Here is a 16,619-nt window from a genome sequence, read left to right as displayed (position 1 = left end):
AGTTCGGGGTGGGGTCAATGGCCATGTTCATATAACATGCCGAGTTAGATAACTGGGTTAAACCCTCTTGAATATAATTACTCATATTTTGAACCACCACTGCCCCACCTTTATCTGCACATGATATGACTATATCCTTGTTGTTACGTAACTCTTGTAGAGCTATGTTCTCTTGCTGTGAGAGATTATGTCCCAACATGGTATGTCCATAATTTTGGAAATGTAAATCTCTGAAGACTGATTGCATAAAGATGGATACATTCTTATTCATAGGAGGTTGAAAATCAGATTTGCCAAATCTGAATTGGTTGGATCTTTGAGAGGTATCATCTGCAAAGAACAGTTTAAGATTCAAACTACGGAAAAAATTCAAAACATCTGTGACAATGTGATATTCATTGGAATAAAAGCCTGGAATAAAATTAAGCCCTTTATTCAAAAGATTCTGTTGATTACAGGACAAACATACATTAGATAGGTTTAAAACATTGTGGTTGTGTTGCTGATATTGATTTATGTTAGAAAGTTCTGGATCAATCCCTCTAGTGAATGCTCTAGTGGGTCTTTTCTTGTGCTTCCGTCCCCCCTATATTTGGAGCCATTTCTAAAGGGATAGTTCTGTTTTCTTTCTATGTGGTGATTCCCTATCCCCTGTGTGCTCATAATCTGTCAGAGAGGAATCCTCTCCTGAGGTACTATTGTTGAAACCATCTCTGTTTTTAAGAATGGATCTAGGTCTCTTCTTGGTGCGATTCGGGGCAGACCCTTGACCAACCTCTGCAAATCTAACAGAGCGGGTAAGCTCAAAGGGACGTCCCCTTCAGTAATGAGAATAATCCCTGTGATATTTTTTGATTTTCCTCTTCTTAATGGTTTTCTCAGGGTTTGTCAAATCTTGGGATAATTTCCTCAAATGATCCTGAAAACTGGACGAAGATTCATATTTTTTGCAATCAGAACATAAAGGTTTAACTTCTTGGATATTCTCATCCACTATCCTCTCATAATATTGTAAAAGAACATTCACGAATAACATAGATCCTGTTTGTAAAGCTTCCTTCCAGTCTTTATTCAACTTGTCATCCGGTCTACCTACTAAAGGTTGGAGCCGTATTCTTAAGCCCCTAGGGGCAATGTTTTTATTTGAATACGCTCTAAATAATTTTAAGTGCCATATATTTGACCTTAAATTTTTAAGGCCTTTAGTAAGAGAAAGAAAAGATAGATCACAATCAGATGACACCTGTTGTTCTGTGTTAGTTGGATTACTGCTTGGTGAGGCATTGATCCCAAAGACCCCAATGTCCTCCCGATCAGCAGATAATCCTGATAATATGCTCTCAAGGTCCATGCTCTGAATGTATGTCCAAGTCTACTATAATACTCAAAAAATATGTTAAATGGGGTGGTATTGGTTGACAACTAAATGAATAATATGTTTTAGGCCTAAGTTGGTCTGGGGTACCCCAAATCGGTCCAAGAGAAGACCCTAGAAACTGTGCAGCACTCAAAGAGTGTCCAATATTCCCATGAAAAGGAAATGATTCAACAATATAAAGTATTATCCAGGAAAGGCTGGAAAACTGGTAAGGTAGAGCTACCAAATATTTATCCAACACATTGATATTGTTAAAAGACCCAAAAATGTCAGATATTTAGAAATTTTTTTCAAAAAATATACAAAACTTGAATGGTGATACTGACATATAATATAAATAGCAAGGGTGAACAATAATCTCTTGGTCCTATTGTCACAAAATATAGTGCAATATTGAATCCCCATGAGTGGTTTTGTCTTCAGGGGTTAACTCAGAAACCTTTTGAACCTCCAAACAATTGTGGTATGAAATTTCTTTCTCTCAAAACTATCTTTCTGGTGGCTATGAACTCCAGGCCTTATCAGCTAGACTTCCTTACATTGTTTTCCATAAGGATAGGGTTTCTCTATACACTAACCCTTCCTTTATGCATAAAATTGCCATGGAAGCTAACATTAATCATGCCGTTCAATTGCCAGTCTTTTTTCCAAACTTTATTAATAAAGGAGAATATATGCTACATCTTCTGGACGTCAATATGCAATTGCATTTTATCTTAACAGAACAAAGCACTGCAGGAAGTCTGCCAGCTGTTTGTATCCTTTTTACCTAACTACCTAGGTCAAGCAGTTTCCAAAGTTAACCTGGCTAAATGGATTACTGACTGCATTTTATTGATTTATTCCCAAAAAGGTTTGGAATTTTCTCACCATCCCAGAGCTCATTCCACCAGATCTATGGCTACTTCATCCACTTTTTCCTCTAGAATGTCAATTGAAGATATTTGCACTGCATCCACTTGGTCAAACTGTCATACCTTATTTACCCATTGCAAACTGGACATTGTCTCCAGAAATAGGGCTTTGTTTGGCTCAATAGTGCTCTGTCATATCATTCCATGAGAGCTGGGGACTCTGACCCATCAGTGAGGAAGAATGAAATGGACAACATCAGATTTAAAAGTTATGTATTTACCATAACTTGGCATCTGTGTTATCCATTTTCATTCTTCCTCATCTTCCCTCCTAGCCATCCCCCAGCTTTGTCACTCCTGGTAGGATCTTCGGAAGATTTTGGAACACACGTGTTCCAGGTTTGAGCCTCAGTCCTTCTTCTATCAATTCTGTCTCTATTATCCAGTGGACAGTAAGGCTGTAGACTTGATCTGAGAGTAGGGGGTGGTGTAGAGCATTATGGGTAGAGTTAGAGGCTTGAGATTCAGATCCACTTCTGAAAAATGCATCTGAATTGGATCCAAGGGTCAGATCTGTAACCTATCAGTGAGGAAGAATGAAAACAGACAACACAGATGCCAAGTTATGGTAAGTGCATAACTTTTAATTAACCTCCCCAATATATACCTCTCAACATCTAGGAAGGAACTTGCATTTTTTTCTCCTGAAGCTGAGGCTTACCTATTAAGTGTTTTCCCTGCACACTGTAATTGGGCTTTCCTAAGTAGGACGAGAAGCTGATCCACATTGAATTTCAATACACCCTTTTGTCTCACTTTTTTGAGAATGGAGATCACCACACATGTTGTCAATCCATAGGCATTGTCTATAACTTCCATGCAGCATTGGAAAAAAGTAATAAATGTGACTCACACTCAATATGCTGCACCATCTGTACCATCATCCTCTTCAGATAGTCCATACATTCTCACTACCTTGCAATAGTAAAACTACTTATTTCTGAAGTGGCTTCATCTACAAAAATGTATCTCATCTTAGTAGTTGTTTCTGACAATTCCTCCTGACAGGAGGATAAGGCCATCAAATATAGGAGTTCATCAATGAATTTCCTCCTTCCTACCTTCCTTCCTCAGGTTTTTGAAAACAGATTAGCCCATTTCTCAACACTTTCCCCTCATGTGTTAGTAAATGTGACCATACAAAAGTCATATTGTATGACCTCACCAAACCCCTGCCAGATACAGACCTAAAGACTGTTTTCTTTATCCTGCTTATTTCATTCACCATTGATATTTACTTGCAAGTCCTAGGGTTGCTGCCGTGGCAGGCACCAGTTACCTTTTGATGAAAGCTCTCTGCCTGAGATCTTGCACATGGTTCATTTAAACTCTAAACTCTTTATGCAATACAGCACTTGTTAGGTATTGTAATGACGGCATTTAGTGCACATTTTGATTTCCTTGATATGTCTAACGTCTGTTATGTGTCTGATCACCAAGTGCTGATCATTTTCTATCTCCCTGCTTCTTGACTCAGCTCTCCAGATCATGTGGGTTCAAGTATGTTAACAGAGCTGCAAAGTCAACCACTGACTACTGGCCCATGGTGATTTTGTACCAAACAAACTTTGGAGCAACCATGTGTTTCAATGTACTTCAGGAGATTCAGGAATGCTGTGTCTGTGATCTTGGCCATGCAAGCACTATTTACACTGAATGCACAATGAGCCTTAATGTTTGTTAGCCATAAACATACATAACTGACATGTGGGTTAAAAGAATGAGGAAGAAGAAAACACAGTGGTGAAGGAGACATCAGAAACACAGTGAAGTCAATGTTAATGGAAGGATTGAACAACATAAATGAGTGGACATAGGCATAGAAGTGAGCGGACAACAGCTGGGGTTAGCACTGGGTGTTCAAAGGTGCAGTCTCTGCTTGCTTAGACACAGTTGGGAATTACTTGGCAACCTGGGAACCATCACCAGTGGGTCCTGCCTCAGAAGTTGGAATCAGGGCTGGCCATGGACATGACTCTGAGTCACTGGAACATGATCTCCATGCAGACGATGCAAGCATCCGACCCCCTGTCTGTTATTTCCTCCATAAGCTCTGTCAGCTCCTGATTGATGTCAAAAGTGTCACTTCCACTTATATAGCTACTGGAAGATACAACTGTACCACTGTAACAACCTCCAGTGCAGAGCTACCTGATGGAGATAGTACAGGTAGGGCAGGAAACGTTGAGGCAGCTGTGACACGCTGGGACCCAAATGTGCTAGGTTCACCTAGTGGTGATGGTGGTGCTACTGCTCCCAAAGGTAAGGGGACTACAGACATTTCCAGTGGTTTTGATGCAGATTACTATGCTGTTCTACATAGTAGTAACAGAAATGGAGAAAAAAGAAATAAAATAAATATATGAAACAGAAAGGATAGCAACAAAGGGAGGGAAATAGAAATACAAAAACAATGATTATTGCATTTTCAACTGTGTTGATTCACATACCCTAAATCATAATAACCTTGTAATAGTAGGGCTTATACAGGTATGATGTAAACTCCACGCCTCGCCAGTATGGTATGCCCGGCCAAACCAATATGGAAGAAAATACAAGAGGCCAGCATGTGCAGCTATAAATTATTTAATGTATAATAACTAGAATTCAGGCATGAAATGCCATTAAACACATATAATCCTGTTCAAACCGGTTTTGGCTTTGCAGCCTTCCTCAGTGAAAAAGCATTTCACATCCACAAAAAACTCATGAATATTTATACACACCAGCAACCAATAGAAAAATGGTACGGTCCAACCCTAAGGCTGGTGTTTCAATTCTATTACTATATAGTACATATATATAGAAAAAGTCTTGTCATCAAAATGATGTATTTTATCATGTCACTTGTACATAAAACATAAAACAAACAAAAGTGTGAGTATATATGATATACATAAAATAAAAATAAAAATAAAGAATAAAAAAGAACCTGTAAATATTATATTGTACTGGGGATGTGTAGTAACAAACCATGAGGTCCTCAGTAACATAGAAATAAGTATGCTGTATGATTATTGAGAAGTAATTCACAAAAACAGGAATGCAATATATAAAGTAGATCCAGAGAATAAACTGATATGATTTGTGGAAATCACAAATCTGCTGTATCTAACACTGGGTCCAGATGATTATAATAATAAAGGTGATACATATGCATCCTAATCCTGATGTACCATATATATACATAAAAGAATAACTGCATGCTCAGTTTCTTAAAACAACACATCTGTGGATTTGGCCACGGATGCTATTTGACTTTTGACAATACAAATACATTAATAAACATGCTGATCATATGATAAATTTGTCCAGCACAGGTGATAGAAAAGGGACAGATACTTCTATTGTATATTCTGATCTGCCCAGTAAACTACTACTTATGGATATTAAATATCTATAGACCTTTCAGTGGTGCATTAATATTAGCGGGATAACAAATATACTCTTGTCATGACAAACAAAATCTATTTTTTTTTTGTTGGTGGGGGGGGGGGGGCACAGCCATCCCAACAAGTGAATATAGACCTAATGTGAGACACTTATCCACCTTTACAGGAAGTAGCATGTGGAAGCACACTTCCAAAATTGCAGTCATAGTACTACTCTTAAGCTATGCCAGCACTTGACAGATGTAGTACTGCTGTATAAAAGTTATTCAGACTTATTTTTAATGAATACAACTTAATATACAAACAGAGACATTTTTCAAAACAGTACATATACTTAACCCAGCAATCTCTTAGGCACTCTAGTCTGCTCTTATGGATTTTCCTATTCCTTTTGTTCTCTGCAGGGCCATGGACCTGAAAAGGGCATAATAAAAAATTGGATGGTAGCATTCAGTGTCAGGTTATTTGTTAAGCTAAAAGATGGTATACTTACTGCACAAAGGTTGTGACTGTACCCACGTCAGCCTCCCATCAGACAAGGAGGTCATCCTTGATTAACTCAATTCACTGTAGTGGTGATGGTGCTGTTCCCTCATGTGTGTGATACTAGGAGCATGGGCAACAGCCATGACCTAATGATTCCAGCTATCAGCCTTATACTGTGACTCAATAAAGACCTCCTGCAAGAGCCTACAGCTGTACTGCATATGGAGGATGTCCAAAAACTTCTTGGACTCCTTCTCATACCACCTGTTTGAACTAAAATGAGCACTCCCTCACCTAATCCAACCATAATTGTGTCACCTTCAAGGATTTCAGGAAAAATTGATGGAACTGGTACCCAAAACAATCCTTGTATGTCTCAGCCTCAGTGCAGCAATAGGCAAAGTGGGACACCTCATTTGTGAAAAGGATGGAAAATAATAAAATATACGCATTGTATTATGCTTCCAATAGCACTTTAAGGTATGAATCAAGGAAGATCTTCTATCCCTCTGTTTACTGCTCTCAGTATCTGCTGTACAGTGACTCATCTTCAGCTAGTTAATTGTAGGATAGAAATTTTCTCAGTCGTAATGTGATGTTAGGAGCTATCCACAGATGCTCATTCCTGTGCACAGCATGGTGTTGCACTTATCACAATGAGTGTCAGGTGTGCAAATCATGCAAACTGAACCATTCAGAAGCAATAATGACACATGCCCTATTTAGTGTAATCATCACACCCAGAGGGGGAAATCTACATTATATAAGGGAGATAAGGAGTGCCTAAGCCTCATTGTGCTATGGAAGAAAACTTCTGTAGTCTGAGTTTGATTCTTGTGAACTAATTCTATTGCGATCTTTCCTTTTATGTCAAATACCTGCTGATATAAGATGTATCTTATAACTGTGAAAGACTTTTTCTTACACAGTTAAATTGCAGAATATAAATTGTGATCATTACAAGATATTAATGCCTGTGAGGGATGACAAGTTGACATTAATTTTAAGATGAGATGGACAAAGCTGTATTAAGATGTACAGTGTAAGTGTACTGTAAGTAATAGTGCAAGGCTGTTAAGGTGGCTGGAAGACACTAGCTTGAGATCATATTGTGAATAATGTTCACTGCTATATTACTATTGTGTGCCTTGTGCATATGTAATTAGCCCCAACTTTAGTTAAAGTGGCGTTGTCATGCTGAAGGGTGTTGTTTAGTTTCATTTCTGTAATTGTTTTGTGGAGAAGATGTGCTTAGTGCACATACAATGGTTGACATTTCCGTACTGATTATGGGTGAATGGGTCCCCATTAGATGATCGATTCAATAGAAAGTCGAACTTCATAAGGCTGAGACCATATAATTGACTTTCCGAAATGTTGAACTTTTGAATGGAGATCGTAGTACAGTGAGTCCAGGGGAATTTATCCTTTTCCCCACTGTAGTGTGATCTTAGAGTTGGTATATATATATATATATATATATATATATATATATATATATATATATATAATATGCAGGGAGAGTGGGAGGCACAGTCCTCCAAATAGAGGTGCAGGGGGGAATTGCTCTCTTGTAAAAATATAGATTTTTGGTGTTTTTTTTGTCATTTGACTTTTTAAAAAGTTGATCATATGTTCTCGACCATATGACGTTTTTCTGTTGAGTCGATCTTTTGAAGTTTATCCAGGTGGACATATATAACTTTCAGGTGTAAACTGAGCATAATTTATGGACTAATAGCACAGGACTTTCTGTACAGATATTTTATGGCTATTAATTCACCATTTTCCATGATAAAAGAGAAATGCCTAAAAAGTAGGGCAGTGAAAATGTCAGGGATCTGAAAGCTCATCCTCATCCACCCACAAGTTCAAACTGACAGTTATGGAAAATAGAGTGATACCACAGACCTTCCATCTCCATGGCCATTGATCCTTGTGTGACAGAGCTTGGACTGAAACGGTCAGTAATGTAACTGTGGAGAGCGGCAAAGATCACAGCTATGATGTGTTTCATTGCAGGGTTGCTCATATGATCTGTACTGCTACCCACCAAGCAGAAGGTGCAGCGTGTGTATGCAGTGCATCTAGTGGTGGGACATCAACTGAGCCACTTCTTATGGTGATAGGGGATTTCCTTGCCTAGCTGAAAGCTTCTTACTTCCACAGAGTCTCACAGAATGGTGCAGGGTTTTGGGGCAGAGCTGAACAGGTCCCAGAGAGTTTCAAACACAGATGTCCCACACATGTTATTAGTAGTAGAAACTATAGATCCAAGTTCCATGTCCATCTCCATAAAGTATGGCAAGAGTTATTAACTGTTAATCATAGTTTTATAGTTGTAAAGATATCAGTTGCATGCATAATTGTGGTGCTTGGGTCTGCTTACAATATATATGTTTTTATTTGGGGTATTCACAGGGGAATCTTTATCCTGAATCAGCACTGTGAAACTACATCCACCTCATGTTGGAGGATCTGTACCATATGATATCAATTGCAGGAATGAGCAGGCATGGTCAAGGGGTGCAGATTTTGTGTTGGACACAGAAAGCTTGAGCCCCACTTCCCCTACTCTGAGAATGGACACAGTTTGTATGCCTGTGGATACCTAGGAAACACAACCATATGAGGGCGCACAGGTTGATGGGGACACTATAGATCAGGAATGTGTTGTGAGCCCCAGTTGAGAGATACCTGGATATGCCCCTAGAACTCATGGGTGGGGGTCCACACAAGGGGGTTGGTAATGGTGCTTGTTTGAGGTATGGCTACCACCCTGCCTCTGTAGTTGGCATGTCAGAAACTGTCACACAACATATGTGCAACCCTTTATGGAGACACTGGCTAGTTCCACTACAGCATGGCAGAGATAGTGAGGGTGATTCAGGCTGTGCAGCAGACTTACAGGAGTGCATGACCCATATGTGTGATTTGTTGGATAGATTGAATCAAACATTGAACCATGCAATGTGTTCTCTGGGTTATCTGTCAGGAGTGAGGGGCCATCCTCATGGTCAATCATCTGCTACATCCAGAGATGTTAAACAACATGGCCATGGAAGTCCATAGTCCAGCACCAGCAGTGGTAGCACTTGCACTGCAACAGTGATTAGCTTTCCGTGACGCTAGAAGAGGCCATCCCCAGGGTCATGGTCCTCATCATGCTGGCACATCTACTAGTGGACATTGGTCTAGGTTATACAGCACACAAGCATCGAGCCATGGTTGTGATACAGCCAGTTCAATGCCTGACAGAGACAGCTGTTGAGTGTGGGGAAGTACACAGGAAGCTGAACCCTCTGTCATGCATGGCCTAGTCCTATACAGTAGGCTAATTTGCAGTGCCGTACCAAATGCTGAAAGTGTGCCACTGCATTCACACACACACACACACACACACACACACACACACACACACACACACACACGTGTGCACCACCACCACCTCAGCTACTAGCACATCACACACACACACACACACACACACACACACACACACACACAAACACACTCTGACCCAGGCCCACACACACACACGCACATGCACACGCACACACACACACACACACACACACACACACACACACACACACACACACACACACACACTCTTACCTAGGCCATTCTATTCATTAACTTTCTCAAAGCAGGTTATTACTCTACCCATAATGCACTTTTTATTTTTCTACATCTCAGCACTCATATTTACACACATTCCTGTTTAAGACATGCTCCTGCACTCCCTTGTTCACCTGTACAAATAATAATAACTATGGTCTACCTTTGTATGTTGTTACTTGGGTAGCCTATGTGTAATGCACAGTGTGACCAACCTACACATGGGCAAGCACAGTGTGGTATGTTTTGCATGCATCACTTTTACTGCAGCGTATCTGCTTAAGTCTTGTATAGTTATGTTGTAAAACTATGTGCAAGCATCTGCCTCTTTACTAGAGCCATGGCATCCTGTGCCCACCTCTGTCTGGCATGGTTGTTCCCTGCCTCTGGTTTCTCCTTTGACTCATTATTTGTCTCAGCTACTATCGCTTTTAGTGCTGGAAAATGTGGTCCCTGCAAGAGGCCACCCTGCTCCAACTACTTTTTAACAATACTATTATGTAACATAGCACACATGGTCAGTATTTTTGCACACATGATGGAGTTGTACTGCAGGGTATCACCAGTATTCAGACAGCAAAAGCATGAGTTCAGCAGCCCCAGCACATGGTCTATAATATATCAGATTTGCAGTGGTGCATGGTTGTATTCCTGGTCAGATCCATTGGGTGGATTTCTAATGGATATCATTAGCCAGAGTTCCAGGGTATATTCAGCATCACCCAAAAGAATGCCCTGTGGAACATGTGTGCCAAATGTCTGAATCATGAAAGCTGCTTGAGTAGCTTGCACATACATTGTAGATGATATCCTGTGTATTACAGAGCACCTAGAAGTGGTTGGAGTCATACTCTTCACAGTTCACATACTTCCTTCCCATTTCACTGGGGGGGGGGCCCTTATTTTGATCTGGGTATAGTCAGTGGCCCCTGGTACCTCAGAAAAATGGTCTATGACACTGATGAACTAATGGATTGTTCTCAAGGTAGATACCTGAGATATCCGCCACTTTATCCCAACTAGGTTGCTGAAACATATGTTTAGCTAATATATGTAAAGCCACACATCCCTGTGAATCTACTTGGATAGTTACTCCATGACCCCCATGGGGCTACAGACAAGGCTGACTTATGTCCATGATTTCCTGCATGGTGATACTATCCACAAAGTAGTGGTTTACTCTGTTGGTATCTTGGGAGGCATGAAATCTTGTGTGGTCAGATAACCCTGCACATCTACGAGTGACATATCACAACATTGCGCAAAGAAGCTGCAATAAAAACCTCTTGCATATATGAATTTCGAATGGCTACTGCTGTCGCCTCACAATAAGATGCTGTCCGGTTCGATTCTCAGCTAGAGCTTTTTCTGCATGGAGACATGCGTGAATGGGCATACCTTCATTGAAGGTTGTGCATCAGAGCTGGCAACTTGGCACATAAAAATCTACTGCCAATCGTTAGCGGACCGGAGTTCTGCTGTGGCAGCCCCTAACCGGGAAAAGCCGAAAGACACAACAAAAACATCAACCTCAAACATATTTGCCCGATGTACTCTGAATACTAGTATATAGCTAAGTTGAACTCTAAGGTGAACACAACATTGTTACACAGCATTTACATTTTTCTGAATCACTCTGCCATGTTTTTGCTTCATTATCATATGTGGAACTCCATTATACAGTGATTAGCATATACCACAGAAGACCACATAATCTGGGCTAGCCACACCATGTAGCTGAATTTTATGAACTGCATCCACTTTGAGCATGGCTGCTTGTGCGAATTCCCTTAGCAAAATGCAGTAATGTTTTTTTTTTTTGTTTAATCCAGAATAATGTTTCTTAAGGACAGCATAGAAGTCCAGTAAAAATTCACTACATGGGTTCACATCATGCAAGTTGTGCCTCCCTATCCAAATCATGCTTTATAGAAACCAGATAAATTACTTTCATTCAAAGGTAATTTATAAGCTTGAGTGTACTTTAGGCAAGTCAAAGTATCTGATTTATTTTTAAGGTTCCAATAGATAACTATTTTTTATATTTAATCTGATGAGCTGGCAGTTAGCAGAGCAGAAGGCAAACGGCAGAATATAAAACAGAGTTTTACAGTTTCTTGATGTAATGCAGATACATAAATGAGAATAAGATGTGGAAGAACACATACGTGATACAGAACTTACACAAAGATAAATCGTTTAAAGGGTTCATGAGTTTCTTTTGAATGGGATTGATCCTTTCCAGTGTAGAAGATTTGGAAATTCATACATGTTAATAATGCATCATGATGTGTTTCCTTACATAAATTACCCTTTTTGTTGTTATTTAGGTTCCTGTATGCTATGCTATTTATTAACGCATTTCCTACATATCATTTTATTGAACTAGTAGACTGAAACCTACCCTCTTAATCAAAGAAGAGCTTATAGACTTGTGCTACCACAGTGTGTCACCAGTGAACATGACAGTCAATCTAATTAATACTACTTCAATAATGAAATTAACCATGGAGTGATTAGCTTTTTGGCTATGCTTTTTGCTCTCTGTCAGTACTGTAGGGGTCTATTTTATATATTCGAATGCTTAAATGTTCGAATCACTAAAGATCGAATTTTAGTGATCGAACATTCAAAAAACCTAAACAAAAAATGTAAAATTAAAGGGTGTAAGCATGGGGGAAAGCCCCCCTGCACCCCCACACCCCCGCTAGTAAAATATTCCAACTCCAATATCGTGCTATAAAGTAGGAAATGGGAAATTTTCCATTTCTGCACTGTAGCACAATGAAGTGCGATCTTGGAGTTGGTATATTTAAGTAGTGGGGGGTGTGGGGGGTGCAGCCCCCCAGGTGGGAGGTGCAGGGGGCTTGCCCCCCATTTAAACCCTTCAGTTTTACTTTTTTTTCTTTTAAATATTAATTTTTAATATATTCGAACATTTTAATGTTCGATCACTAAAGTTCAATCTTTAGTGATTCGAACATGTAACCGTTCGAATAAATAAAATAGACCCTTGTAGGGGGTCTATTTTATATATTCGAATGCTTAAATGTTCAAATCACTAAAGATCAACCTTTAGTGATCGAACATTCAAATATCTGAATATATTAAAAAAATTTTAAAAAAAAATAAACAAAAAATGTAAAACTAAAGGATGTAAGCAGGGGAGCAAGCCCCCCTGCACCCCCCTCACTCAAGCTACTTAAATATACCAACTCCAAGATCGCGCTACAGTGTAGGAAATGGGAAATTTTCCTTTTCCGCACTGTGCCACACTGAAGTGCGATCTCGGTGTTGGTTTATTTAAGTAGTGGGGGGTGTGGGTTGCACAGCCCCCCATGTGGAGGGTGCAAAGGTTCTTGCCCCCCTGCTTAAACACTTCAGTTTTACTTTTTTCTTTTAAATATTCATTTTTAATATATTCAAACATTTAAATATTCGATTACTAAAGTTCGATCTCTAGTGATTCGAACATTTAAGCGTTCGAATATATAAAATAGACCCTGTTGTAGGAATTCTCTAACTAAGCCCTGACCTCCCTCCAAGCTCTGGTGCTAAGAGGAGAAAAGATTTCTCCATTATAATAATGACTAGATGATTCTGCCGTTAATGTTTTTCGAATTAAACACATTGATTCTGTTAGTGATCATAAGCTTATATGCGTTTTAGAAGTTCATTTTCATTTACTCAGTGCAATATAAAGTCAAAAATTTACATGAGTTATCTTTATTTAACAGAAGTCTGTTGTTAAACCTTAGGACAAGCCTGAAGATTCTACAGAATATAAAGGAGGAAAAAGACCTTTGGATCATGCCTACAGCCAAACGTTACCTCTTAGTATTAGCATCAGTTTATCCAGAACAGTGAATTTTGTTTGTCATGTTGAAATTTACAAAACTCTGCAGTTCTGAGTATTTTTTAAGCTATAAGGAATCTCCCTGTTGGTTCATACAGCTTTTATAAATCATTGCTGCTTCATAGTATATATTTGGCCATATATTCTGTTTGCTGCATATTATATTTTGTAAATGAAAGTGTTTCTTTTAGAATAAATCGATGCATAGGTCATATTGGCTCAGTGCTCTTTTGAAATGTGATATACAAGTTACTCAATAGCTGATGAGGGGGGAGTGTGCTTTTATTGAAATCATACATGCCCAGGGCAAATGAAGACAACCAGCAAGAGATTTTCAAAGCAGCCACGAAGTCTATTAATTCTGAAGGAATCCAGACCCTTGAGTACTTTACAGGCATTGAAAAATCAAATGCTTTTATTATTGAAAAAAGTTATTGTTGTGATGTTCTTAATGGGTAGTGCATAGGAGAGTGGAACAAAGAACTCACTCTGAGTGAACCTGGAATGTGTATTTATTCAAATAACACCTACACTTTTCTATTCATTTCTGCATTTAAAAGAAGAAAGTTCTACAGAGGATTTACTTTTCCTTAAGCCAAATGTTGCTAGTTACTTTACCAGGGAACTGCATGTCAAAGAAATAAAACAGGAAGCATAGTATAAGTTCACAGAAATTAAATTCATAAAGTGTAATGTCAATTTTTCTAAAGTCTTCTTTCTATTATAATATGAAAATAAGATAACGCATAGTAATCCAATAAAAAAGATTGGCAGATAATCGTCACAAATTGCATACCAAAAGCAGTAGAATAAGGCAGAGAACAAGGAACTACACAGAGAGATTTATGGAAATGTTAAAATAATATCCCAGGTTTTCTGAGCTATGCAAAGGCTACATAAGATTTATTGTGAAAGATCAACTTACCTATCTGCATGAATGTATAATGTTTGCATCTATTGTATGGTTATGCGTACACACATACACACACACAGACACTCTCTCATGCACATTTTTAATATATGTTTATGAATTATTAGTTATAGAGAGAGAGCAAGAAAAACAGATGTGCTCAGCTCTGAGTTTTCTATGAGTGAAATATATTACGTAACTGAGAGGACGTTAGATATATAGTTCATCAGCTGTCTACCCTGTTACCATAATCCTTGTGCACATTTTTACCATGCATGTCCTGACTGACATGCTCATAATATGACATATCTGTCATTTACTACTGAGGATTAATGCTATGAGCTGTTAATGAGCTCCTTCCTGTAGTCCATGTCTGGATTATCTGTCAATCTCCCTTTTTCTAGTACGTGATGTTAATCAAGTCATATAAACAGACAGTGCTTTAGATAGGGTTGCCACCTTTTCAGCGCGCCAAAGTGGGACATGGGGGTGTGGCCAATATGACACTGGCCACACCCTCTACCATGACATCACCACAGGAGGGGCGAAGAAGATACTGTTATGGGTACGACGGATGGCTGCTGGAGTGGCTAGCTAGCTGGCTAGCTGGCTGCTGGAGTGGCTGGTTGGCTGGCTGCTGGAGTGGCTAGCTGACTGGCTGGCCGGATGCTGGAGTAGCTAGCTGGTTGATGGGAGTAGCAGCTGGATGGATGAATGACTGAATGGATGGCTGGCTGGATGAATGGATAGATGGCTGGATGAATGGATAGATGGATGGATGGATGGATGGATGGATGGATGGATGGATGGATGGATGGATGGATGGCTGCATTAATGGATGGCTGGCTGCATGAATGGCTGGCTGGTTGAATGAATGGATGGCTGGCTGGCTGGAAGAATGGCTGGCTGGCTGCATGAAGGGATGCATGGCTGACTGGCTGGCTGCATGAATGGATGGCTGGCTGGCTGGTTGGAAGAATGGCTGGCTAGCTGACTGAATGGATGGGTGGCTGACTGGTTGGCTGCATGAATGGTTGGCTGGTTGAATGAATGGATGGCTGGCTGACTGGTTGGCTGCATGAATGGTTGGCTGGTTGAATGAATGGATGGCTGGCTGGTTGAATGAATTGATGGCTGGTTAGTTGAATGAATGGATGGTTGGCTGGCTGGATGAATATATGGATGGCTGGCTGAAAAAAAAAATCTTGTTTTTTTTTTTTTCTTAGTGGCTGTAGAAGCGCTTAAAACAAAGCGCTCCTACAGCCGCAATCTTTGCAGGGCTCTTCCTGCCCCAATCCCCACCCCTTTCATGAATTGCAGCCAATTGCTGCACGAATTACAGCACCCGGACCTAACAGGCAGCAGCTTTGCCTGCACATCTGGGTTGGTGACGTAACTGAATTGCTGTGGAAAAGCCGTAACTAATTGCGGCTTTTCCATGGCAATTCAGTGCGATTGAAAAGCTGGACTTTTCAAGTCCCACTACTTTCCACAGCAGGCAACGGGATGAGGCAGCTCAACCCGTGAGTGTCCCACTGACAACGGGACGGGTGGCAACCTTAGCTTTAGACCAGTGGTCTCTAACCTTTTTTGCACCACGAACCAGTTTTGTGTAAGACAATTTTCCATGGACCAGCTATCATGCATTCAGAATAAAGCATAATAAAGTGTATAATAAATACAACTCACCATAAAGCAGAATCAATGGGAGCCTTGAGTTTGTTTCCTTGCAACAGGATGGTCCCATATAGGGGTGATGGGAGACAATGACACCCAAAGTATATTTCTTATGTCCAGTCTACTTCATAATTTCATTTTGGTTGCTGTCACTGCAGATAAACCAGCTTCACAAAGGGAAGATGTTGGAAATGGAAGCAGGGTTTTCAGTGCTTTTGTGGTGATCTCAATATATTTGACCTTGATTTTAATCCAGAATGTTGGCAGAGTTGAAGTTGAAATCTTAAGCTGTTGATCTTCTTCCAGCACTGACAAGTACGATTCACCTGATATGTTCACAAATGGGTTGTGGATCTATTCCTTTTCAGTTCATGTGTCTTTTGAG

General features: G+C 39.8%; 1 protein-coding gene across 1 annotated transcript in view; it reads left to right on the top strand.

Annotated features, from left to right (window-relative positions):
* LOC122805674 (neurexin-2-like) overlaps window positions 1-13,844 on the top strand; it is a 2,559,176-nt gene extending 2,545,332 nt beyond the window's left edge. Inside the window, exon 6 of the mRNA XM_044076003.1 lies at window positions 13,550-13,844. Coding sequence (XP_043931938.1) covers window positions 13,550-13,560 — 11 coding nt within the window. The 3' untranslated portion in view covers window positions 13,561-13,844. The remainder of the gene's footprint in view (window positions 1-13,549) is intronic.
* Window positions 13,845-16,619: the final 2,775 nt, after the last annotated feature.

Source organism: Protopterus annectens, chromosome 6.part1 (genome assembly GCF_019279795.1).
Source record: "Protopterus annectens isolate FY-2018-M chromosome 6.part1, PAN1.0, whole genome shotgun sequence".
NCBI classification, from domain to species: domain Eukaryota; kingdom Metazoa; phylum Chordata; order Ceratodontiformes; family Protopteridae; genus Protopterus; species Protopterus annectens.
The sequence above is the reverse complement of the archived record's forward strand: the minus strand, read 5'-3'. Positions and strand labels throughout refer to the sequence as shown.